The sequence below is a fragment of the Dermacentor andersoni genome, chromosome 6, assembly GCF_023375885.2.
Source record: "Dermacentor andersoni chromosome 6, qqDerAnde1_hic_scaffold, whole genome shotgun sequence".
Classification (NCBI taxonomy): Eukaryota; Metazoa; Arthropoda; class Arachnida; order Ixodida; family Ixodidae; genus Dermacentor; species Dermacentor andersoni.
The window spans coordinates 3,891,521-3,919,015 of record NC_092819.1 but is presented as its reverse complement, the minus strand read 5'-3'; the positions used below and the strand labels follow the sequence as shown (position 1 = coordinate 3,919,015).

General features: G+C 46.0%; 1 protein-coding gene across 2 annotated transcripts in view; it reads left to right on the top strand.

Annotated features, from left to right (window-relative positions):
* Window positions 1–27,495, top strand: part of LOC126521606 (activating signal cointegrator 1 complex subunit 3-like) — a 414,950-nt gene that overhangs the window by 294,349 nt on the left and 93,106 nt on the right. For both annotated transcript variants that reach the window (XM_055065750.2, XM_055065751.2), the window contains 3 exons: window positions 6,266–6,398; window positions 10,644–10,769; window positions 24,061–24,172. In XM_055065750.2, the coding sequence (XP_054921725.1) occupies window positions 6,266–6,398; window positions 10,644–10,769; window positions 24,061–24,172 (371 nt within the window). The remainder of the gene's footprint in view (window positions 1–6,265; window positions 6,399–10,643; window positions 10,770–24,060; window positions 24,173–27,495) is intronic.

The window sequence follows — 27,495 nt, the reverse complement described above, 5'->3', positions numbered from 1 at the left end:
TTTACGCCGTCATCAACTGTTCTCAAATAGGCACATGCTCCGTAAGCCTTCAGGTTGACATCGACGAATATATGCAGCTCTGCCTTCTCGACCGCTCCATATAGCCCATCTCTCACACAGCGCGGTATCTTGATGAAGCCAAGCTGGATTACGTCTGTGCACAATGCTGTCCTTGTCGTCTTGATCTCTGGTAACTGGTCATCCCAAGACTGGCCTAAAACCCACAGGAGTTGAAACAAAAGCTTTGCAGTGAAGGTGAAAGGCGAGAGAATACCAAGAGGGTCGAAAATTCGGGAAGTAGCCTTGAGAAATGTACGTTTTGTGCCCAGCTGAGCTGAGGCTAAGTATAGGGCTATAGATTTGGAAGAAAATTCGAAGTAATCAGTTTTGGTATCCCGTTGCATTCCCAAAACTGCAGTTGATTCCCTTAATGCACCTTCCACATGCTCCTCCTGGTTGTCAAAAATGTTCTGTAGTTGCTGGTTTTTGGCCTTCCACTTTCTGAGACTCATGCCTCCATCTCGCATAATTGCCTTCGATCACTCATAGATGCTCAGACCATCTTCGCGTGTCTCTGCATCCACCAGTAAATCGTCTACATAAAAGGACTTCTTCAAATTAGAAGCACGCGCTTTGTCCTCACAAGCGTTGTCCAAGTGGTGATGAATAGTCGCCATGAGCAAGAAAGGGCTTGATGTTGATCCAAATGATACCCGGGTCATGCGCCATTCGACAATGTTACTGTTTTGGGTGACGGGAATGGCATCAAACCAGAAAAACCGGAACACATCTTGGTCGGTCTCCTGTATATCAATTTCTAAGAATGCCTTCTCGATATCCGAGTTGATGGCGACCAGAAACCACCGAAAGTGAAGCAGTACTTGTAGTAACTCTGGGTTGAGGTTCACCCCTTTATCCAGGCAGTCATTGAGTGATGATAAGCCTTGAGCGTGTGACGAGGCATCGAACACGACCCGGAGCTTGGTGATCAGCGATTCCCCTCGTATAATTTCCCGATGTGGCATATAATAGGTGGCCCAATCAATAGGAACACTCTTACGTACCACTTCAGCGTGTCCTAGCTACAGGTATTGTCGGATAACTGCGTTGTATTGCTCCAATAATCCTTCATTCATTGATAGCATCTTTGCCAGTTTTTGTAGACGTGCAAGTGCCGTATCATGGTTGCTTCCAAGTAGCTGTTTCTGATTTTTCCAAGGCAGCGCCACAGTGTATCTGCCATTTTTCTTGCGAATTGTTCCTCGGAACCGTGCAGTGGACTCAGGAGAGGGAGGTTTGCCACAATCTGTGATGCCCATTGCTTCAAGCTCCCAGAACAACTGTAGAATCTGCGAGGCTGTGTCATCGTCAGTAATCGTTTCCACTCGCAGAGCGCAGACTGTAACGTTAGCATCGCAGTCAAGAAAGGCTTTTTGGCGACTCGGTCCTTGCAGTGTCCATCCGAATGCCGTGTTGATCGCGACCAGGCCTGGAATTTCTATGCTCCTTGCAAGTTCTCCCGTCATGATTTCCCAAAGATGGTCAGCTCCAATCAACAATTTGAGGCCATTCTCAGTATCCGCTTCAAGAAAATTCTTCTCGTCAGCAAGAAATTTGCCCTCACATCGCAGCTTCCGAATGAAGTTATCAGCTGTCGGCGCAGCATTGTCGTGACAGATAACTGGAACTATAATTGCTTGAACAATATGGATGTCAGAACATTGCTGACTACGCAGTGGTACTTCAACAACCTTTCATGTTTCGGAAGAACTTGGGGATGTGTTGCTAAACGTGTTGAATGAAATTCTGGTTTCTCCCAGTACCTGCAGTTCTAGTTTTACAGCCACATCTTCTGTGACAAATGATCTCTGACTGCCTCCATCCATAATCCCTCTGATGTATCTGGACCTGTTATTTTTAACGACAAAAGCGCGAAAAGTCTGCAGGTACACTTCTCTGTCCGTCTTTGCACAAGCATTTGTGGAATCTCTGTCGCAAAGCATTACTGATTGCGACGAGACTATCCCTGCTGTGCTACCTGAAGCCACCGCTGGTCTCGAAGTTTCTGCTGTAGTACCTTTCTTTCTGTAGTTCGGGTCACACATACTCGAGGTGTGTCTCCTGTGACAAGCTGAGCACCTGAGTTTGACATGGCAAGGCCGTGCCTGGCGACCTCGTGATGTACATCTATAACAGTGGTTATCCTTAGCTAGCTTCTCTTTTTTGGAAACGAGAGATAGGTTGGCGTCGCAGGCGCATGTACCGTGCTTCTTAGATCGACAGAAGAAACACTCGCTCCAGCTGTATGATGCACTGTGCAATATGGAAGCAGTGCTGCTCCCTCGAGTTCTCTCAGCTAGGTCATCGACAAATCGTTGTGACGATGTGTTTCACTGCTCTCGACTTTCTAACTCAACACGTGTGAACATGAGCAGCTCTTTTAACTCAGCTTCCGATGTTGCAGTTGCCAGTGCTGGCTCTGAGAGGTTTGTATCCGGCCCATGTTGACGTAAAGTCTGACTCCGCTTTCCTCACGTATATGCAAGAACGATCTCGTATGGCAATGCCTTCTGTAGAATATCTATCAGCATTGCAGAGAAACTGTGAGTGGGTTTGTTTAGTGCAGTCAGACAGCTGATATTTAGTTGCGCGGCATCATACAGCTGCCTGAGGCTGCGTGCGTCGCTTCCGGACTTTACATGAGGTAGATGGCGAAGCGCTGTCAGGGCTGTCAGGTGGTGCTGCAATATCCTTTGACGATCGCCAAAACGTTCTTTGAGAAGTTCTACGGCATCTGAGTAGCAAGCTTCAGAAGTCGGTAAACCGGCAATGGCCACTGCTGCTTCCCCGGCAAGATAATGGCGTAAATAGCAAAACTTCATCGTTGTCAATATAGCGTTGTTGAGATGGACAGTCTGCTCGAACTGCTCCCAGACAGGTGCCCATTTGTGAATGTCACCTATAAATGTCGGCATATCAAGATTCGGTAGCCTTGGGCCAATTCTGGGCATAGTGTCAGGAACTGTCGGGGTTGCATTCTGAGGAGCTAACTCCGCTGTACTGTCCACATGTCACAAAGCATCGATCTTGCACCGAATCTCGGCAAGCATGCTGATAGCTTGATCGTTGTTGTGCAGCAGTTACATATTCTGCGTTGAGCTCATCGTCGGCAATGTGCTCTTCGAGTGCATTGTTAAGTTTCGCGAGCTCTTTGTTGCTAACAGATAGACGGTCAAAAATACCTGAAAGCTTGGGCTTGTCCATGGTAGGATCTGTAAGTAGCAACTGTGCTTCCTGCAGAATCTTCGTATTCGGTGCTTGTCGAGCCGACTGCTTGATCTTGAGGCAATCCATCCAATTAGCTCTTGATAAATGTCTAGTCTCCATGCCGATCATGAACGATGCATTATCCAGTCATTCCTCGCCGCTCGCAGCGCGAAGCGGTGGAGTAGAAGGGCCTTGGAGATGTGCGATGAAGGTAACGAGTCCGCACAGAGGTTTTCGGCACCAAAATATATTAAACTAACGAGACGCGAAGAAACGTGACAAAGAGCTACTCATTGTTTCAACTTCTTCTCCTCGCAGTGCCAACCTGCTCTGTTTATTCATCTTTTTCTATAGCGCCACTACAGCCAGTTGCAAACTGTATTATTATTATTATTATTATTATTATTATTATTATTATTATTATTATTATTATTTGCACATATAAAAACAATAACTGTGGATGGTGCGTGAGGTTGTGCAGAAAGGGGAAAACATGTGAGCAAGTCCACCTGCCAGCCCTCCGTCCACAGTAATAGATAACAATAGATTAAAAGAAAAGGAGGGGGATATTAAGTTAAAATACTATTAATGTTTATGCTAAGTTAAATATTAATAAAATTACGTTCAAGGGTATGGTACACTTCTGCCATTTCTGAAAAATAAACACCATGCAAATTTGTCAAATGCAGGGCCCACAGATGCAAAGCCGCATTAAAGCAGTGCAGTGTCTAAGCAGCACTACAGAAGTGGCTGCATGTCAAATCAACACTTCTGTGCCTACTGCAGTAGTTTTGGGGCTGCGGCATTGCTCAAGGTTGCGAGTTCAATCCTGACTATGGCAGCCACATTTCAACTGGGGTGAAATACAAAAAACGCTTGAGCACTTAGATTTATGTGCACGTTAGATAACCCCAAGGGGGTTAAAATCAATCCTGGGCCCACCACTACAGAGTGCCTCATATCCGATTGTGGTTTTGGTGTGTACAGCCACATAATTCCATTAATGTTTAACACTTCTACCACAACGCAATGTGCCATGTGAGGCAATGACAATGCTAAACCTCTCAGAGGTTATGAACAATGGCGCACGGCAATACCTCAAGCCAACATGTCTCACTGCGTGTTCTGTGTACTATGCAGACAAGCAGCAGTGGTGAACACACGGTAACATTTAGCATCAACTCGCCACTCTCATATTGCACTTAATGCTGAAGAAATTAAACATTCAGCGTCAGCATCATCATTAAATATCGTCAATTAAAGCAAACAGCACAGAAAGCCTCGCTTACATCAGATCGCAGAGCGCGTGGGATCCACATGATTTATATGTTTATGGGAAAACATTCATGTCTGCATGATAAAATGCCAATGTGTGTTGTTCAAATTACTTCTGGCTAAGAAAATTGGTCAGATGGTACTTATTTGCATAAAAGGACAAACGTCAGTGCAAGAAAATTTCGATATGATGAAGTAAGTACCGAGTTTACCAATTTTACCAATTTGTTGCATTGAAGTTTAACTGTATTTAGAAACACTATTTCTGCTGTGTTGTTACTTTCAAGCTTGAGCTTAGCCTTCTGTAAAGGCTTGACAAAAGGATTCAGGTTTAAAGGGACACTAAATACAAATACTAAGTCAACATGGGCTATTTAATTATCATTCCAGAAACCTTGCAACGCTTGTTTCATGCCATGAAAAGACTTAGTTTACGAGAAAATTGCATCTGTAGGGTCCGAATACCTTTTTCAAGATTCAAATCCCCTGCCATCCAACCAGGGCAGTGGTGACGTTGCATACACCATCACCACCCTTTGCTGCTGTCGGTGAGTAAAACAGCACCCGACAAACGGTGGTACCAAGCCAAGACGGAGCGGTGGATTCGCCGCTGCAGCTGCTTGTTGGTCAACAGGGGTAGACAGGGCATCCCGCGACATCACACGGAAGTTGAATTCTCTGCTAGTTGCAGTTTGTGCAAGTTTCGTGAGCCAGCAAAACTAGCACAGCACCACACGATAACAAAACTACTGAAATGCAAAAGCGTGGGCGGCGCAGGGTCGGGCGAAAATGAAACCTTTCGACCGTCCACGTTGTTGTCAAGGGTAAAGCCAATGAGTTATTTTTTATGCGAAGCATATTACTAGAGCTCAACCCAGCTCCTCAGGCGCGGCGGTGTCGCCTTGAATACCACGTGACACCGTGACGTCACGACAGAGGAGAAACGGGGCTCCAACTCGCGCCGTCGCTCGCGGCGTCGCGGCGGTATATAAGCAGCTGTGCTAGGTGGCTTTGGCTCAACTCTTGCAAGATGGGCTGGGTGGGAATCGAACCAGGGTCTCCGGAGTGTGAGACGGAGACGCTACCACTGAGCCCCGAGTACGATGCTTCGAAGCGGTACAAAAGCGCCTCTAGTGAATGCGGTGTTGCCTTAGAAACGAGCTGTTTCTAAGGCTCAGGCGTGCGTCGCTTGCTCAGGCGCACATTTCGTTGCCGCGCCGAACGCTGCGTTGCTCGACGCTCACCGCGTCCAATGCGGGGCGCGTAGTCGCTGCACCGTAACCCATTGTCTTACACCCCTTGGCGGGTCGACGGGAACGCTGTCGCGTTCCACTCTTGAAGGCGAAGCAGAGTAACGCATGAGTTGTTTCTTCTACTAGCCGAACCAAATATAGCCAAGCAACAGCAGTTCACCAGGCTAAACAGTGGTTCAACAACTAAAATAAAGGCTAGTATGCTTCGCATCCTGGGCTTAACCTTAGCTAAGCCACAGCCATTTTTTCTAAAAGTGAAATAGAACTGGACAAGTAGCATTCTATTTTGTCTTATAGTACAGTACAAGGGTGCTTTTTGCAACGATTGGTTGAGGAATAGTGATAGAATTTAACTGAGGAGTGCTTTCGTCATTGGGCAAGTACTTAGCAAGTTCAGCTTGACTTAATATTTGCTTTTAGTGGCGCTTTAATAAACATCTCATGTAGTAGATGTTGTCACGCTCCTGCAGATGTCCTACAAATGATTGGTCGAGCTGGCAGGCCGCAGTTTGATGATCAAGGTGTGGCTGTGGTTTTGGTCCATGATCTCAAGAAGAAGTTCTACAACAAGTTTCTTTATGAGCCATTCCCCGTGGAGTCAAGGTAAAGTCAAGCTTTGCACTAACCCTGAGATCCAAGTCATTAGTACCACCACCACATTGAGATTAGCCACCCCACTGACATAAAACATTGCCTGTACTTGCTTGTAAATGTCTCTTGAGCATTGCCCTCTTACATCCAATACTGGCAATACTTTTGAAAGATTACTACTGCGTGATGCAGCGTTGCTGCAGAACCATGATCTATAGCACATAAGTTATACACAATTTTGGATGCAACAAGTTCTGGTCTTTGCTTTTTTTTTTTTTTTCTCTTTTTACTCTTAGTTCCATTGAAGGCTTATTACTTCCTTTTCCTTAATTTAGAAAAGTAACAGTTGTGACAAATTGCGTCAAGAGCAGTCCTCTGCGCTATCCTGTTCCAGAACAGCATTTTAGCAGAAAATTGCACTGAACCTGCGTCAAAGCAAGCGTAAGAACCAAAGCCTCATTTCGTTGATGCTGCCTCACTAGTACAACTGAAGCCAAACCTGAAGTGCAATATCATGATCATTCTGGTACTCAATGGAGCAGCCATAGCCAATGAATATAGCCGATGTCATTGTTCTTTCATTTGCTGTTTTCGTCACTTTTTGCTATTTTGTTGCATTTTGCTTCAGTGTCGTAGGCTGCAATGTACTGCTGTTTTGCAGTTGTTATTCGTGCCGTTAGTGCTGCAGTTGGATATTGCTTATAGTAGCGTGGCACGGAGCTCATTTAAGCAGGCCACCGAATCAACAAGAAGCCTTGGAAAATACCCAGTTGTGCATCATTTAGCATAGTTGTTGATGCAGTGCCACTTTATAACTACCTCGTAAGACGTGTAGTTAACTACTGACACATAACTTGAATTAGGGGGAACCTTTCTTGCTACCCTGCACAATCGGAAAAGCAGATTCTGTGGTTGTAATGTAAATAGTTTTCATGTGATTCAAGGCACAGTTATACAGGAGAGATTTTGGCTGAATAAACGTACACTCGCCAACTGAAAAAATTCAAAACGGAGATTGATGTTTCGGAGCCCAATACGGGTGCCTTGTTCACAATGAACGAATGCATGGTGGTCTTTATTATATACGCGTTGGAAGTCGTAATGCGCTTGTGTACAGCTCAGGGAGGGGTCCCCGTGTCCGGTTTATCGTGTAGTAGCAGATTGTATGCAGAATGATTCAAGGAGCAATCGGGATGATAAATTTTTTCTCTCTTACGATGATAGATGCCGAATGCCAGTTAATACTATGTCCAGTCTTTTCGTGATGCTCGGCCAGGACGCTGCAGACCGTGTGTCCTATCTGCACTTTGATTCGGCCCATCCCCTTGGACAAGAACGATCTGTTGCCTCCACAATGTTCAGCCGTGCATTCCGATTATGCTCGACTACTGACGCTCGCAGAGCTGAGTTGAAGAGAGTGACGCAGGATTTGGTCAGCAATGGCTATCCCGGCCAGATTATGAAGACTGAAGAAAAGCGTGCAGCTGAACTCCCTGTAAGGCCGATAAGAACAAGAAAACGGGCGTCTCTCCCCTATGCACGAGGCGTGAGCGAGTCAATATCAAGAATTTTCAAAAATTATGATGTACAAATCTGCCACGTCCCTTCAAGCAAGCCAAAACAACAACTCGTCCGAGTGAAAGACCGCCTCGAAAAAGAAAAATTTCCGGGCGTCATCTACAAAATTCCTTGCCAGGACTGCGATGCATACTACGTAGGCGAGATGGGGAACTCTAAAAGAAGGCTACAGCAACATCGCAATGATGTAGCCAAAGGACACACGGTCTCCAGCGCCCTGGCAGAGCATCACGAAAAGACTGGACATAGTATTAACTGGCATTCGGCTTCTATCATCGAAAGAGAGAAAAAATTATAATCCCGATTGCTCCTTGAATCATTCTGCGTACAATCTACTACTAACACGATAAATCGGACACGGGGACCCCTTCCTGAGTTGTATGCAAGTACATTACGTCTACCAACGCGTATATAATAAAGACCACCATGCATTCGTTCATTGCGAACAAGGCACCCGTGTTGGGCGCCGAAACGGCAGTCTCTGTTCTGAATTTTTTCAGTTGGCGAGTGTACGTTTATTCAGCCATGTTCTTTCCTCGCTAGATGAGTTTTCGTCAAACCCTAGACTTCACAGGAGAGATTTTGCATGTTAGCTGTAAAGAAAAGCATCTTAGTTGTAACTTCGATTTAGTAGCACATGTCTGAGGGTGTCATCTTCCTTACATGCCCTTATTCCATAATATTGTTCCATTTATTATTTATCTTGCTCGCTTGTAGCGCCACATACGCGCAAATGCCTGTTGCAGGTCGAAATGGTAGAAGCAGCTTTATACCGTGATATGCACACGTGGAAAATAATTCAATTACGTAATACAGTCGAACCAACTTATAACGATACAGGTTTTAACAATATATCAGTTATAACAATGAGAAGCTGCTGCACTGTCGAATTTTGTATGTTTTCCATGGTGAAATAACCCGGTTACTACAATGCCCCAATGCCACATGATCGGTTATAATGGTGAAGTGTGGCTGCTGGGTGTCTGAGCCGAAAGGTAGTGAAATGCGAAATCCTTGAAAAAAAAAAAAAGAAAGAGAAAAATTAGAACCGTTACACAATGAGCCACTGCTCCAACAGCTGCCGCATGCTTATTCTCCAGCCATCTCCGCATGGCTCTCTCCTGTCGCCCTTCCACCCCTCTGAACACGAGTGGGCTGTGCCCTGTGGGATTCTCACTCATCCTCTTGGGACGAAGGAAAGACAACCCAGAAGCGCAAACAATCACAAGGGCATTTATTGCACCTTTCATAGACCAATGCCTGCTAGCCGTTTACTACCCACAAAATATGCCGATGAGCGCGAAACAAATCGCGGAAGTCCGACTCACCGCGACCGGATAACGAGCGAATATGTTCGCCCCATGCTGGAAACCAACGCCTGGTCGTTCGCGCGTACGCTCACGCGAACAGTGGCGCGTTCAAACGATCGTGTTCGTCCATGGGTAGGCTTCACGAGACGGTCTCGCAGAAGCATAGATCAGCCCACGCGCTGAACGTCCGCGCCACTTGCCGACACCGAGCCAAAGAGGAAGAGCCTTCTCCCTTCCGTGCCCAAGTAACCCTGCTGTTAGGCGGCATTAGCAGAGCCACACTCGTGTCATTTCTCATACTGCGCTTTAACCAGACCGACTGCCGCGGGCACCAGGCCATGCGGTGAAACCGGATAGCAGGAGACGAGAACTATGGGGGAAAACAACCAGCCATCTGTATGCTCTAACCTCCACCTCCCCGTGACGATATCACATCGAACATTTGAAAAATTTAGAATCAAATCCAAATATTATAAATACAATAATTTTTTATATATTCACACACTCGTACTTTATTGTCTTCAAGTCTAACGTGTTGCCAAATTTTGGGAAACTTAAGTAAAGTATTGCACTAGAAGCCGTGATGCTGTCTCTTCCTTTCTCTCTTTTCTTTTTCTTTTTTTTCTTTGGTTACATGCTTGAAGGGGTGAAGTACGAGGGTGAATCGGAAAGTATTTGCCCCCCCCCCCCCTTTTCTTTTCTAGCCAAATTACGACTGTAAATGTGAAGTCAACATATCCATTCCCAGTGCTGGACCTTTTTTGGACCGGCCAGCCTTATCTGCCGGTGGCTGCGCAGCACAGCGCTGTTCTCAGTTGTTGAAGATGGCGATTGTGCTTCACAAGTCCATGGCGTACGAACAACGAAGTGTGATTCGTTTTCTATGGAGCAAGAGACGAACGCTCATTAAAATCCACAGGGAAATGCAGCCCACGTTTGGGAAAGGTGTTCTACTTCGAGAAGTGCGTGGTGGGGCTGTGGGAGTTCGCAAAAGGCCATGAAGGCTTGCATGACAATGAGCATTCAGGGAGGCAGCGTGCGTCGTTCACTGACGACAGGGGCATCTCAAATTTAGCGCTTTGATGGGACAAATGTCTGAACCGGTGTGGGGGACTGTGGAAAAATAGTGTAAGGTACGTATAATAGTACATATATTTGTAATTACCTGTATGTACCTTGTTTTGACTAGCAAAGATATAGGGGGCAAAGACTTTCTCATTTGCCCTCGTATTTTCTGCACTATTGTTTTTATGTTCTTGGATCATTTTCCTGGTGCGGATGTCAGGTTGGTGCTCATTGGAATGCTGTGGCACTTGGACACATGAGTTTTACTTGCTCAAATCATGGTGACAGTGTCTTTTATTTACAGCTTGCTCCATGTTTTGCCTGACCACGTCAATGCTGAAGTGGTAGCCGGAACCATCAGATCAACACAAGACTGCTTGGACTACATGACATGGACATACTTCTATCGAAGGCTTCTTCAAAATCCTACGTAGGCATTTTTTTTTCTCACTTGTAGGTATTTTGTGCAGTTAAACCTCGGTATAGCAAACTTCAATACAAGAAAGTTTTCTACAAAGCGATGTATTTAACTTTTTATGACTTCTTGTCCGCAGCACGTCATTGTTACAATGTTAGCTCGTATGCAGTGCCCCCATAGGGTGCCTATATGTTTCTTGGTTCAGCTGCACCACACCTGGTAGTAGTGGCACTCTACTGCGTGAGTTTGCTTCAAGATTCTATAAGCACAGTTCATTCTCGGTCTGTGTTCGTGGGCTGATGGCCTAGTCCTTTCCTAGAGTGGTCTGAGTTCTATAATCACCGCTAGGCCATCCCTACATTGTCTCAACCTCAATATAATAAGGTGCGTTTATATATAACAAAATTTCACATACACCATGAAAGAATACCAAGGGAATAAATGGAAACTGCTGCAGGCGCAGATGATTAAATGGTTGAACTATGTGCGGTTGCTTGCCAATGCACTGCTCAAATTGCGTGCTGCGCGACAGAGAGTGGCTGCCAAAGTGCAGCTGTCTGAATTTGGCTGCTAAAGGCCCATGAAAGTTCGCGGCGCGCTGCGCCCGATTTCAAAAGTCATAACTGACGAGTACAGTGTCGGCGCAGAACACCATATCAATACATTATGTGCCACATATGGTAGTTCAATATCAGCTTCCCATTTAGTATTTCTTTTTGTTTTTATAAAGTAAATTATCCCTGCCTCATATGGCTGTAACAATGATAATCACAAATAACCATATACAGTTATACTTCGGTATAACGAAGTCTGTAAAATCAGCAATTTGCTTCATTATATCAAAATTTAGATACATTGAAATTTGATCTTTTATGCAAATGAGTGTAGTCAGCGACAGATTACATGGAAGGGGTCACAAGATTTGCCGTATTTAAAAGCAAATTTAAATTTAAAAAAAAGGCATTCTGTTGAATTTGAGAGTCTGTTTCATGCCGTGTCGTGATATCTTCACATCGGCGATACAAAGTGAAGCCAGCCACACTTTTGCGTCCACTCTGCCCCTGTAGTGGGACTACGCTGTCGTGAAAGGTGCCGGCAGCGGGGAGCATACGCTTCGTCTGCCTCTAGCTTCAACCCATTTCTGAAACTCGAGATTACGCACCCTCAAGTACTAAATGTGTGGGAAGACAGCATACGATGCCAAGCCATCTCAGCTAACCCAGTCTTTGAACACACTGGAGGTTACTTCTAAAGCAGCGTGCATGGGCTGCATATGCGCTCAGCCTGTGCAGCCATGACGGCGCTACAGAAATGCACCAACCTGCCCCCACTCCCTTCCCCGCCATCGCGCTACCACGAGTTCGCTCCCCTTTTCCTCCTCACGGGAAGGCAGCGCTCATCAAGTCATCATCTCATGGCAGCCATGAAATTTCGTTATATTAGAATTGTTATAAATACACTTAACTATAATGAGGTTAAAAATATAAGGTGTTCAACAGACAAGAAGTTATAAAATGTTAAATACTTTGTTATATTGAGAATTTCATTATACAGTGAAACTTCGTTAAACCGTAGTTGGCTGGAGCTCTGAAAAAGTATGTACTACTAAACCTTAGTACTCCTTAACCAAAATAGAGCAAGATCACCCACTTACCTGTCAAAAACGGAACTCGGAAAGAGTGCGATAAAAGGACAAAACATGCAGTATTTACTCACTTTGCGCGACAAAAGTCTGTTGTTTTCGTTTGATGCCGCGGTGGCCTTGCAGTGACGACAGCGGCCTCAAACTTACTGAAGCTGTGAACCAGCTTTTCAGCCAGCCCCCTCTTCTCGGCAAACACTCGCATGGCAGATTTCTCGTTGGCGTTGCGTATTCTCCACGCACGGGTGCGGTAGCGCTGCAGAAGTTATGGGGCGCCTTTTTTATTGCGGAGTGCTGTCCTCGTAGTGACGATTGCATTCATGAGGCTGACGTAACACGCAGCTTCTGCTACTGTCGGGCCTGAATCGCCTGTGCTGTTGCTTTTCGTGTCATTGTCATCACTGTCGTTAGGCGACACTTCGGCAACATAGGCAACAAACCTCGTTGGCAACATCTTTTCGCAGTCGCAGCAGCGTTGCTGAGCAACTTCTTTGCATTCCAAATGCCACACACCGTAGTGAATGGTAGATCCCTGTCGCATGTCAGCACCATCTTCTTTGTGCCACATTCGATAGGACGAACGATGTCCAATTTTTCTTCTATGCTGAGCACCCGGTGTTTTTTATCCAAGCTTCAGCAGGATGCGAGTCCTTGCTTGCACGATGCCAAAATGATGTTGATGTTGATGTGGTTTCGCAAGCAAACACACAGGGCGCTTGGAGGCCGTTGTTCTGATCTCCGAGGCTTGTTGTTCTGATGGGCTGCCCAATGGAGATGACGCACCCCTGTGATTGCGCGACAAAAAGTAGAAACACTACATGTTACTCTATACTTACGCAATAAGCTGGTACGGTTTATACGAATACAGGACGCATTATGTTCAGTGGCCGCTGAGTTGGGGATATCACTTTACTTCTTGTAAAACGAAACTGCTGTTTAGGTAGGTACGGTTTAACGAGGTTTTACTGTATTGATGTTCCTTATATAAAAGTTTAACTGTAGCACTAAATGCAAAGCTCTCTCACCGTCACATTTCGTATAAATGCAAAAATATCCTATAGCACCCCGTGTGCCGTATGCTGTGGGGTGCAGAGGGCTTGATGCACGTTGTCTGCTCTTGCACGCACGCGGTGGAGGGCTGCGTGATAACACACCCAAGCATGCATTGTACAGAGGGCAAAAGTGGGCGAGTCGAGATAGCTGGTTGCTTCATGTGCACTGCATTCTCGTGCGTTTAATGCTGGAGGTCGCATAACCTCAAGTTTTGGAGATGCAAATTGAAGCAGTGCACAGACAAAGCTTTCGCTCCCCTCTGCCTGCACTCTTCATCACGCCAGCTTTGTGGCAGTGAGTATCGGTGGTTATCGAGTGAGGTTTGTTGATGTTTGCCAGTGTGTGCAGTCACCATGCTTGTTAATGTAATTAGTAAGCGAATGTTTACTGCAAGTTATACAGCTGATAAAACTACGCTCATGTAGTTGTTAATGCAGTGCTTTCGCTATCGATGCTTCTCTCTTTTAGCAAAACTTACTTTCTTTATTTTATTTATTTATTTACACATACTGCAGCCTCGGTGACGCTATTGCAGAAGTGGGCAGTGAAGAAAAAAGGAAAGCGAGAAAACAAAATACAGGCACAAAAAAAATTTGAATATCAAGTAAATGCAATGGTTTTCGAAAATTCTTGCATAGGTAAAGAGCCTATGCTTCCAGGTAGTGAATTCCAGAGCTCAATGGCCAATGGAAAGAAGCTGCGCTTGAACATCTATCTCCGTTCGGCAAAAGAAAGGGGTTAGGTTGAGATTATGAGAACTCCTAGTGATAGAAGGTGGACTAAAGTTAAAATAATTATTTAGTGTAACAAGGTGCTCAGAATGAACCAGCGCGTGTAAAAATTTTGTGAATTCTAAGCGGCGGCGAGATGAAAGAACTGTAAGAGCTGTAGCTGTATAATGGGAAGACGGGGAAAAATCTCGGCTATAGTTGCGAAAAATGAAGCACACTGATTTCTTTTGGACTGATTCTAATCTTTTAATAATGGATTTGTTATGAGGATTCCATATAATGCAGCCATAATCAAGAGTGGGGCGGATAAGTGTTTTATACGTCAGCAGTTTGGTATCCTTTGGAGCCTTACGCAATGAACGATGGAGGTAACCGAGGCGTCTAAAAGCTTTGTTACATACGATATCAATGTGTTTCGACCATGACATGTCATGAAAGAAATTAAGACCAAGATATTTAAATCCGGTTACTTTTTAAAAATCTTGACCATGGAAAGTGTACTTGAAAAGTGATGGAGATGGGCATGTGAAAAGGGACATGAAAACAGTTTTAGAGAAATTAAAGTTTGTTTGCCATTCTTTGCACCACCTACAAAATTTTGCAAAGGAGTCATTAAGTCATGATCCATTGGTGTGTTAATATTATTATAGAGGACGCAATCATCAGCGCAAAGACAAATATTAATGGACACACAATGCGGCAAGTCATTAATATATAATAATAAAAGAAGCGGGCCTAAAACGGAACCTTGTTGGACGCCGGATGAAACACTGACAGGATAGGAAATAGAGCCGTTAAAGTGCACAGACTGAGAACGCTGGGTTAGGAAGCTATGTATCCAACCAACCAGAGAAGGGTTATTTAATATGGAGTTAAGCTTGTAGAGGAGTTTTGGGTGTGGGACAGTGTCGAAAGCTTTGGGTAAGTCAACAAAAATGCCATCAATCTGTCCACCTAAATCTAATGACTGACAAATATTGTGCGTGAATTCGGTTAGTTGGGTAGTAGTGCTATATCTGCGACAGAAACCATGCTGATAATTACATAGGATATTGTGGCTTTCAAGAAATTCCGTGATGTGTTTAAAAATTAGATGTTCGAGTAACTTGCACGAATGGGCAATTAAGGAAATGGGTCTGTAGTTCTGCAGAAGTTGAGCATTACCGAATTTGTATATGGGGGTGAACTTAGCAAGCTTCCAGGATTGGGGAACTGTGGCGGGGGATAATGATTTATGGAAGATAACGGAGAGGTATCTGCTTGTCCAAAGTGAGTAGTGAACGAGGAAGGAATCGGGTATGTCATCTGGGCTGCAGCTTTTTTTAGCATCTAAATGGAGGATCATGTGCAGAATACCTGAACTAGAGACGACGATGACTTCAATAGGAGGGTATGTGTCACAGCTAAAAGGTGGAAGTGAAGAGTTATCCTATGTGAACACGGAATGAAAATACGTGTTAAAAGCGGAAGCAATCATAAGTGAATCTGAAACTGCAACGTCATTAACAACTAAACTGTTAGTTGTACTGTTACTTGGCACTATCGATTTCCAGAACACACGAGGGTTTGTTTTCATTAATTTTGGCAAAGTAACAGCATGGTAGAAATCCTTGGCAGATGTCAGTTTCTGGCAATGTTCCTCCTTGGCATCATTGAACTCTGCAATTTTGACAGGATTAACATTTCTTTTAGTCTTGTGCAATCTTGAAACACGACGCGATAAATGCAGTAGTTTTCTTGACATCCACGGTGAATTGATATTTTTCTTTTTTGTTTTCAAGGGAACAAACTTGTTAATACATGTTTCAACAATATGCTCGAAAAATCCTATGGCAACATCAACATCACTGTTCAAAGATAATTCATGAAACTTCTCAAACGATTAGCTAAGTGTGTCAGTAATTGCAGCATCATTGGTGCGGATAAAATCACGAAAAGTGCAGTACTCGATCCGCAGTTTGGGAACAATACAGCAAACTGAGAACAGTACAGCTTTGTGGTCAGAAATCCCGTCAGTAACGCAGCACTAGAAGCCACTTTCGAAAAGACTTGAGCTAAGAAAAACTAAATCTAGGACATCCATTTCCCTGGTGTTCTCGTGGACAATCTGTTTAAGACTGAGTGATAGGGAAAGGTGCAATAATTTTTTTGAGAGAGACACGTCGTAGCCGGTAATGGTGAGAGAGGGCCAGTGAATGCCTGGTGCATTAAAATCTCCCATAAGTATTATATTTGATGATTTCAAATCATGCAAGATGTTGCTAAGTAAACTGAACTTATCATCACAAGAGCCGGCAGGCTGGTAAAGCACTCCAATTAGTGCACATGACCTTTCCAAATAAATCTTGCACAAGAGCAATTCAATTTCACATGGGGTTTCCAGAACTGAAAACTTCAGGTGGCATTGTATATGGCAAACACCACATCTCTCCAGGAGCTGCACACATTCCACAGTGACCGAAACCAGTCCAACACAAGCACCCCAAAGCAGTCGGTTTCCCAGTCCACAACAGGTAACCGTTCTGCATCCGCTGGTTCCCGATCGCTATCGCGGAGCAGTCTTCGAAGGCATTGAAGACTGGCTGGACAAGTATGAACGCGTCGCACAGATTAATCAGTGGACCGAGCAGCAAAAGCTCTCCCACGTTTATTTCTCCCTTGACGACACTGGCCGTACTTGGTTCGAGAACCGCGAAGGCAGCCTCACGAGCTGGCATGACTTTCCGCAGAAGATCACCGATACCTTTGCGAGTGCCGACCGACGCGACCGCGCCCAGCAAATGATGGAGCTTCGCGTGCAACAACCTAATTAGTCGGTCACAATGTTCGCTGAAGACATGGCCCGCCTCTTTCGTAGAGCCGACCCGAACATGACCGAAGATAGGAAGTTGTGCTACCTCATGCGAGGTGTAAAAGAGCAGTTGTTCGCGGGGCTTGTGCGCAATCTGCCAGTCACTGTTACTGAGTTTATCAAAGAGGCTACGGCTATTGAGCGGGCCCTTCATCAAAGATGCAGGCAATACGATCGACTGTCCACCAGCACTACAATCAATGCCGCCACAGTGACTACCGAGTATCAGAACTCCTTGCGTGAGTTGGTCAGAGAGCTCATATGAGAGGAAATTCAAAAGATCCTGTCACCGACACTAGATAGACCCGTTGCGTCAATCGCCGAAGTGGTGCGTGATGAAATCCGGCAGGTGTTCCCGGTAACCGATCTTCAAGACCACCAGCGACCTCTTAGTTACGCCGCTGCTGTCCGATGTCCACCACCGGTTGCAACCACATCACTGTACCAACAGCCTCCGACAGCTGCTCCTTGGTCGTCGCCGCAAGAGGAGGCTTCGAGGCGCGCAGCCGTTATGCCGCTTCAGTCATACCGCCAGCCGTCGTTCGCCGCGTCTTGGTCACCGCCGCAAAACGACGCTACGGGACGGCCGCAACTTCGGAGAACCGACGTATGGCGCACTGTCGATAGGCGCCCACTCTGTTTTCACTGCGGAGGCGCCGGCCATATTTCGCGTCATTGCTGGCATCGTGACACATCATTTCGACCTCTTCGTGCGTCCTACTATGGTCGACGGGCAAATGATGACGCCATGCTACGCCGCGACGACGCTGCTTTTCAGGGACCCCCAATAGCGCACCCGAGTGACGAATCCATGCCCAATGATCGGTCCGATTTCGGCCGTCAATCGCGCTCTCCAACTCCTCCACGTCAAATGGCTTCATCTACTGGACGTACTTTTGCGGAGCTCCGAGGACGAAGGTCGCCCAGCCCCCGTCGGAGAAACTGAAGGCGGCGACCTCTGGGGGCAAGGTTGCAGGCCTCCCGCAAGACACTAAAGAACCCCCAACATTCTCGCTGCAGAACGACGTGAAGGCGATAAACACTGAAGAAATTGTGAGCGCCGACATTGATGTTTTCGTGGACGGGCAACCGGTGACAGCGTTAGTCGACACTGGTGCCGACTTCTCTATAATGAGTCAGGAACTCGTCCTCCGCCTGAAGAAAGTGAAGACGCCATGGACGAGACCTCACATAAGGACGGCAGGCGGCCAATTACTCATGCCTACTGGAAGATGTACTGCTAGAGTTAACATCGGGGATTCTTCTTTCGTGGCCGCTTTCATCGTCCTTCCTGTATGCTGCAAAGATTTGATTATTGGAATGGACTTCCTAAAAGAATATGGCGCCGTAATTAACATCCCGGACCGCATGGTGACATTTTATAAGAGCTCCGGTTTAGTCCATTGTTTATCACCACAGCACAACTGCTTTCGTCTAACAGAAGACGACGTCGTCATCTTCCCCCGATCGTGTGCCCTTGTTTCAGTAGCATGCGACATACCGTTTCGTTGCGAAGGAGTTGCCGACCAAATAACCTCGTTGTTGTTTACTCATGGTATCTCGGTCGCGCGAGGAATCGTGAATGTCACCGACGGGCGCACAAACCTGTTGCTAACGAATTTTAGCACAGAGCGACGGCACCTTCTCAAGGGCACAGCTGTGGCTTATTTTGACGGCGTTGCGGATGTTCGTGGCTGCTGTTCACTACTCGAAGAAGCGCCTACGCGAGACCCAGCTCCTGCACTTGACGTTAGCACTGCTTTGTCGGAGCACGAACCCAAGCGGCTTCTCACGCTATTGGCCAAGTTCAACGACTGTTTTGCGTCGACGTCCAGCGGCGGTCGGACGCCTCTGACAAAGCACCGAATAATTACAGAGGATACGGTAACACCAATTCACCAAAATCCATATCGTGTGGCACCTAGAGAACGTGAAGCCATACAACAACAAGTGACACAAATGCTTGAAGATGACGTGATCCAACCATCAACAAGTCCCTGGGCATCTCCTGTAGTTCTAGTCAAGAAAAAAGACGGCAGTTTGCGTTTCTGTGTGGACTACCCAAAGCTAAATAAGGTGACAAAGAAAGACGTATACCCGCTTCTCCGTATAGATGACTCAATGACAGGCTTCGACAGGCACGTTACTTCTCTTCAATGGACTTAAAAAGCGGATATTGGCAAATCTAAGTAGACTCGAGAGACCGTGAAAAAACTGCTTTCGTGACGCCAGATGGCCTATACGAATTTAAAGTCTTGCCTTTCGGTTTGTGTTCTGCCCCTGCTACTTTCCAACGCCTCATGGATACTGTACTTTCGGGTCTGAAGTGGAAAACCTGCTTAGTATATCTCGACGATGTCATCGTGTTCTCCGCAACGTTTGAAGAACACCTCGAACGGCTTGAAGCGGTTCTGCAGTCCATACGGTCCGCCGGCCTCACCCTGAAGCCGCAGAAGTGCCACTTTGGCTTCGAGGAACTGCAGTTTCTCAGTCACGTCGTCAGCCACACAGGTCTCCGGCCGGATCCTGAAAAAAATGCAGCCGTCGCACAGTTTCCCGTACCATCCAACAAAGAGGCTGTCAGGCGCTTCCTCGACCTCTGTGCCTATTACCGGAGGTTTATTGCAGACTTTGCGCGCATTGCGTCGCCGTTAACTCGCCTGACGAGAGACGACGTTGCTTTTGTATGGGGCGACGAAGAGCAAGGTGCATTCAACGACTTGCGGCAACGTCTCCAGACACCTCCAGTGCTTGCTCACTTTGATGAGACCGCTCCTACATTGCTCCACACTGATGCCAGCAATGTTGGCTTGGGAGCTGTTCTTGTGCAGTGGCAAGAGGACACAGAAAGAGTGCTTGCCTGTGCAAGTAGAACACTCTCACGTACGGAGGCTAATTACTCCACAACTGAGACAGAATGCCTCGCCGTGGTATGGGCGGTTATGAAATTTCGCCCATATTTGTATGGCCGCCACTTCACCGTTATCAGCGACCACCATTCACTATGTTGGTTGACAAACCTTAAAGATCCTTCTGGACGACTGGCGCGTTGGAGCCTAAGGCTGCAACAGTTTGACATGACTGTCACGTACAAGTCGGGGAAACGACATACGGATGCTGACTGCTTGTCTCGATCGCCGATAGCGTCACCTGCTCCACCCGAAGAAGAAGACTCAGCTTTTCTTTGTGTTATGGATACATCCGCCATCGCGCAACAACAACGGGACGACCCTGAGCTGCTTGAACTAATCAATTACTTGGAGGGAAGATCTGCGAAACCACCTAGAGTTTTCACAAGAGGACTGTTGTCGTTTTGTTTACGGGCCAAGGTCCTTTACAAAAAAAACTTTTCTTCGACCGGGTCCCCCTATCTGCTTGTCATTCCTGCAGCTCTTCGTACGGAAGTACTTCAAGCTTGCCACAACGAGGTGACTTCTAGTCACTTAGGCTACACGCGAACATTGGCCAGAGTGCAGCAAAGGTGCTACTGGCCGAGACTTACCACCGCCGTGAAACATCACGTTCGCACTTGTCTCGACTGCCAGAGGCGCAAGTCGCCTCCGACGAAACCAGCCGGCCTCCTACAACCCGTCCAGGTCCCTCGAAGACCATTTGATCAAATCGGAATGGATATTTTGGGCCCACTCCCTACTTCTACTGCAGGCAATCGCTTTGTTATCGTCGCAACCGACTATCTCACACGTTACGCTGAAACAAAGGCAATCCAGAGCAGCACACCAGCCGAGGTAGCGCGCTTTTTCATTGAGCATGTGGTGTTGCGACACGGTGCGCCAACCGTCATAATAACCGACCGAGGAACCGCATTTACGGCTGCACTTTTAGATCACGTCCTGCTACTAAGTGGAACGGCCCAACGAAAGTCCACCGCTTACCATCCACAAACCAATGGGTTAACAGAGCGCTTAAACAAAGCAATTGAAGACATGCTCTCCATGTACGTGGATGTTGATCATAAAAATTGGGACGACATCCTACCTTACATCACCTTTGCATATAACACGGCGAAACAAGAGACGACGCGCATGACTCCGTTCTCACTTGTTCACGGACGGGATGTACGAACGATGCTGGATGCGATGCTTCCACACGACTTTGACGACACTGATACGGAAGCCGATGTATTTACGCAACGCGCAGAAGAAGCTCGGCAGCTCGCGCGCTTGCGAATCTGCCAGCAGCAAGACTGCGACGCAGGCCGCTACGATCTTCACCGTAGAATAGTTACCTATGAAGTCGGCGACAGAGTGTGGGTTTGGACACCCATACGGAAACGAGGCCTCTCCGAGAAACTGTTAAGGCGATACTTTGGACCATATCGGGTATTGCAGCGCCTCAGTGATGTCACCTACGAGGTCGTTCCCGATAATCCCAACTGTACGCGGCGCCGCACACACCGTCCTGAACTTGTGCATGTTGTGCGCATGAAGCCGTATGTGAGCGAATGACTATGCTAGCGGCCTTCACTTTCCGCAAGTGACATTTCTTGTTTAGAATCGGGACGATGCTCTCGTAGGGAGAAACAAATGACGCGTGTATTCTATGCAGACGACGACGACGATGGGAGCACTAGCGGACTCCGCCTATAGTGGGTCAGAGTGAGATCGGTCGATGACGAAGAAGACGTGTCTCTGCTCTGTTTGTTTTTGAACAGACTGTCCTGTTGTTCGTGAAGAACGTCTCCCTGTGTTCTGTCCGCGTTGTACCGCGACAATATAGAGGGTGACACCGCCGCCTCTACCATTTGGTCTGTTAACTCTTACCAACGTGTGTCCATTTAACGCAACTTCGGAGTCGTATATGCCGTCATGTAGCCATGTTTCCCTAATGCCTATAATATGGGGGGAATGAGCAGTTACTAGATACTAGAGGGATGAAGTTGGAAAATTTATTTAGAAGACTTCTTGCGTTAATATTTAATACACGGAGGTTATTGGTTTTGCGACGAAGTAGTCAAAACGAAGAGGCAGGTGTGACACTATTTGTGGCGTGTTACAAGGTACTTTCTCTTATGTATTAGAAGCACTGTTCCAGTTGTAGTGAAGTTTATCGATAAATATATGCTCAAACCGTATGCGTACCGTGCACCCGTTGTTCCTAAAACTCTCAGACGCTTCCCAAAGCTTTTTGCGGATATTCCAGACACGTAGTCAAAAACCTTCTGAAATACGGTAATCGGTTTTCTTAAAGGGACACTAAAGTGAAAAATGACTTCTTCTGCATCAGTAAATTACCGTTTTACAACATCAAAAAACATCACTCTACAACGATAAGACGTTTGGTAAGCCAGAAAAAGCGCAAGAACGAAATACGGGTGGTGACGCCTACTTAAGTTCCTGCACCTGGGGGCTGTGACGTCTTGGATTTTGATGGCATCTTCCAGGGCCTACTAATTACATATAGCGATACAGATTGACTACATAGTGTTCTAAAGGAACCAAATATTAAACATGGCAAGTTTCGGGAACCTTTATTCAGCCAACGCGGCCCAAATGCGAAAACATATTTTGGAATCCCTGACGTCACGCTGACATACCGGCGCTGGGATTTCGGCGCGAAATTCAAATACTGATACTTGGACCTTCATTTTCTCATCTAATAATCAAACTATTTTTTTGAAATAACGGCCTGCAGGGTTCTCAAACAATGCTTCATTAGTCTAAACTGATTTATTGTTTCGCTTTAGTGTCCCTTTAAGCTTGTGACCACTTTTTAACACCGAAACTTTCTCCCGGTAGTCCAGAAGCTTTATAATTACGGGTCGCGGACGGTCACGTGAAGGCCATCCAAGATGATGGCATCTTTCTATTTGAGGACAGCTCATTTTAAGTTTATCTTCAAACCATTTTGCAATGTTTGAGGACGGGCATTCATTATCTTCATCAGAGGATTCTGGCAGACCGTGTAAGATTAAATTGTTCCTACGAGCACGGTTTTCTAATTCATCATTTTTAGTTGAAAGGCTGTGAATTTCTTTTGTTAGATGTGTGAGTTCACTGTTTAAACTGCCGCTTTCGACGGCAGGCTTATGTGACAAGTACTGCAGAGCGGCCAGACGTGATTCAATAGTCTCAAAACGTGTATTAACAGATTGTTGAAAGTTTTTAATTTCGCTGATATCCTCAACTAATCTTTTCTGTTCGTACAAGAGCTCAGCGAGCATTTCAGACAACGATGGTGGATCAGCAAAACCTTGCGAAAGGCTCAGATTTTTGGGGGAGCGAGGACCAGGATTGCTTTCAACATCACCACTCGTAACAATCTACTAACATAAACAGCAAGCTGTGAGTACAAAGAAATATAAGCGAAGCATCTGCGAGAATGGTGTGGGCAAGGGAGCAGCAGTAAAAATCGAATCATAGCACAATGGAGCAGTCAGACAGAGCAAACACTCTTGAGCATTGCGGATCTTTGTACTCACAAATTATAGCGCAGAAAAACATAGGCAGATGGAGGAAGTAATATGATAGACAAACGTACTACCTGTCTGCGTTTCTGTGCTACAATTCGTCAATTCTTTAATTAAGCACTGCGCTGCTCTCACAGTAAATGATTATGCTGAAAATTGTTTGTGCCAGAACACTAGCAGCTAAGTTGAGCACACTCACTCACAGCAATACTTGCCAACATGTTTGAAAGAGGGCAGTACCAGTGCTTACCATGAACAACAAGCACACGGCAGCTAGGAGAAATACCCAATCCATTTGAGAGTACCGATTGGCAGTGCACATGCGTTCCTTTCAGACTACATTGCAGGAAAATTACAATTCTTAGTTATGCTGTTTCGCTCAAATCACCAAAAGGGCTCAGGTGAATATACATGGCAAATTTTATTGAGCTTTGTTCACCCAAAGAAATGGCTGGGATTGCCCTGTTAACCAACAGGCTGTCTGCTCGGATAAAGCCTCGTCACCGCTACGGTGCAATATATAGCATATTGTCTAGATGTATTTGGCTGCTTTCTTTGAAATCTACCGGTGTGTTTAGAGCCTTCAATCTTACTTGCAGGTACTATGGCCTTGAGAAAGTGGAACCCAAGCTAATGAACACCTTCCTGTCAAATCTTGTCAATAAGGCTTTGCGCACACTGCAAGACTCCTACTGCCTAGAGGTAGACTCGGTGGGTGATTTTTGTTTGTTTGTTTTTGTTGTTGTTGTTGAACGCTGTTGCTCGCAGGATAAGTAGTTTTGAGTCCCTGTTGACAGCTTCTTAGACTGGCCTTCTTGTGCACAAGGAAGAATGTGGGCCGCCATGTAATATTGGGGATGTTTCACATACCAAACCTGAACCTGACCTATGAGGACATCGTAGCTGTAGCCTCATTTTGACCACCTCAGATCATTTAGTGTCCGCTTACATGAATGCAGCAGCATTCATGTAAAATTTTTTTTGTGTGATTTTGCACCATGCCTCATTTAGCTCCATGCTGTAGCACACAACCAGGTGGCTCGAATTTGGCTACATATATTGTAGTTTATCAGATTTATGCTGAAGAACTTCATTTCAGACTCCCACTATGGTATATCTCTATTTAACTAATAGTATATCCTGGACATTGTTAGAGAGTTTCAGAATTGGGAACCCAAAGCTTTGGGTCAGGCCCCAAGTCACATTGGGTTGGCTGCTCTTGGGTACAGAGAACAAAGATAGAGTTAAAATTTGGGGTGAATGAAGTAGCATCAAGCTGGGTGCTCGGTGCACCACAGTGGTAAAAACAAAAAAGGCAAATCTTTAATTTTATATAAAAAATTGACACTTGCAGAATGCACATGCGTGGTACTTGGCATTCCTTGCAGTTTGCAGCTATAGGCTTGACAAAACTTTGTCTGTCTGGCTACACCATGTGAGAGACTGCCGTACTGCTTGGCACAGCTCTCACAAGCTTGTCAACACGGCCACAGAAATAGGCAGACGAAAGCTACTTATATACAGAGGGAGGTGGTGGTTGAACACATGGGTATACACCTGTTTATGTGGTACTTACCTTTTTCAGTTAGCGAGGTGGCTGTGTATGAACTGCGTGATCAGCATCAATCAGTGCATCTTGTTGTAGCAAATATATTTTCCGCATGCCTTGCACAAGGTTTTTCATGACAAGGGCCATTTTGCATCATTCTCAGTTGAGCTTATGGCATGCACTTCATACACAATAGCTATGTCGTCATCAGTCGTGAAGCGTGACTGCACATATGCATGCCAATATGCTATGGTTGTCAGTTCCATGCATACAAAAAGAATATTTGGTTCTGACTGGCTTCAGCTTGTTCGTCCAATTCGTTCGTCCAAGCCAGTTTTCATTCTTGTTGTTGTTAGTCTTGTGTCAACACAAAACCAAAACCCAAAAGTTGTCTTGGTTTCTGTACGTGTACATTCATAGCCTGCTATTTTCTTGGCTCCCCATCTTTAAAACTCTCTCGTAATAATAGTAACAGGTAGTAACAACTGTTATGTACATTGAAGAGTGAAGCCAGAATTTTCGCTGCCCTTTGGCCTTGTTGGTGGGACAGAGTAACGATGTAAAGCACTGGAACAGACGAGGACATGAGAGCTCGTGTTGTGTTCTCCTCCATTGTCCTTGTCTGCTCTAGCACTATACATCGTTATTGAATTTTTCTAGTGCAGCAGAACATCGTTCGTATGTTTACGAAAAAAATTCAACAAGAAAACATGCTAACCAAAATATGCTACAACTCTATTAAAGTTTTTCCAATCCAATCCAATCGAAGTCATAAAAAATTTGGCAGACTGAACTGTAGTTGACATCTCTGTAATGTCAAGCATTGCGCTAATCATTGTAGCATGAGATGCCATTGCATGCCAAGCTGGTGAAGCCCAAGCAGCCCGAGGCGCGCATTGTCATTTTTGCAGCTTTAGCAAGTTTACCAAACTTATGTTTGCACTCCTTGAAGTCGGCAGCTTCTTTAGATGGGGCATTTTGGCGGAAAGTTTTGGCGTGCCTACTCGGCAAGAATAGTTGCAGCTGCATGATGCTGACGTATGTCGAGTTGGTGGGGCCCGAGCAGCCTATTGAAAGCCTGCCGCACTCTTCCAGCAGCAATACTCTACGCGCACTGTGGGACAGATGGGTGAAGATCCTTAATGCGATAGGGCTGGTGGTGATAGCTGTGAATGCAACTTGCAGTGACCCGCGAGGACATTTTCTGGTACTGGAAGAGGAAACTAAATGTGCGCTGGCATTGTTATGTGATACTGGCAGGCAAGTACTGCAGGGAAGCTGCCATGGTGGGTGCCTACTACTCTCAATCATGCGTGCGTGATCGCCTTTGTTCGCATGGGACCTTGTCGTGTATCACCGATCACGGGGGCGTGCGGATGTTATGAGAGATGGGGTCGGGGGACACAGAGCAGCACAGCAAACAGATTTTAATTACCCCAAAGTCAACATAAAACTCCTATAAAGCAAAGCACAATGAAGAAATGCTAGCCCTTATGCTACCTACTTAATAGTCACTAAACATGTCCCAATTGCCAGCTACGTTAGTCCCTGGCGCCTTCTACGCAAAAGTTGGGCAACCCTAGCCCATAGCTGTGGCGCTATCAGAAGGGACCGTTCTTACAGATTTTGTCATCGCACGTATCTTTTGAGACCATTGCTGTAGTGTATCAACCGGACACCAGGATGGTGTCCGGTTGATACACTACAGACAACGTTTATTGATGCAGTGTCCTTTTATAGGGTGATGAATATGTGATCCGCCGACTGCTGCTTGCGTGGCTGATAAGCGATACTCATGAAAATGCAGTGTCAGCGTGACACGTGATATCAGTATACAACATTTCTTTCTCCTAAGATCCGTTACACAATTCCAAAATGTCTGGTTAGTCATCAATGCCATAACATGCGACAGGCCGTCTAATGCGCGTTGATCTTCGCGGCTCGACCGGGTCTTGGGTAGCTTGGCCCGGGCTGGCCCATGTGGCTGCTTCCATGCTGGCCTGCAGCTGTTGTGGCCGTCTGGCTGCAGGAGGAAGCCTGATGTGGTATTCTGCACTTGGGACTGGATCAGCTTCGAGCCTCGTCCAGGCGCTCCTCAACTGTTTCCGGTGCCTGTGATGGCGCTCACCGTTGTCCAGTTGGAAACTTCTGTAAACGAAAACACAATGATGAAATACTAGCCCTTATGCTAGCTACTTAATAGTCACTAAACATGTCCCAATTGCCGGCTGCGTTAGTCCTTGGCGCCTTCTACGCGAAAGTCAGGCACCCCTAGTCTATAGCTACAACACCATCAGAAGGGACTGTTCTTACAGACTTTTGTCATCGCACGTATCTTCCGAGACCAATGCGTGTCGGATCTTCGTCATGGTCTGTGTTCTCGCCAACTCCATAAATGTTGCTGCCTTGGTGTCAGCTCGTCCGCCTCTTATGCCGGTGTCCTGAACTTCATCGGTGACGGGGCACTCCAGCCTCACCGCCTAGG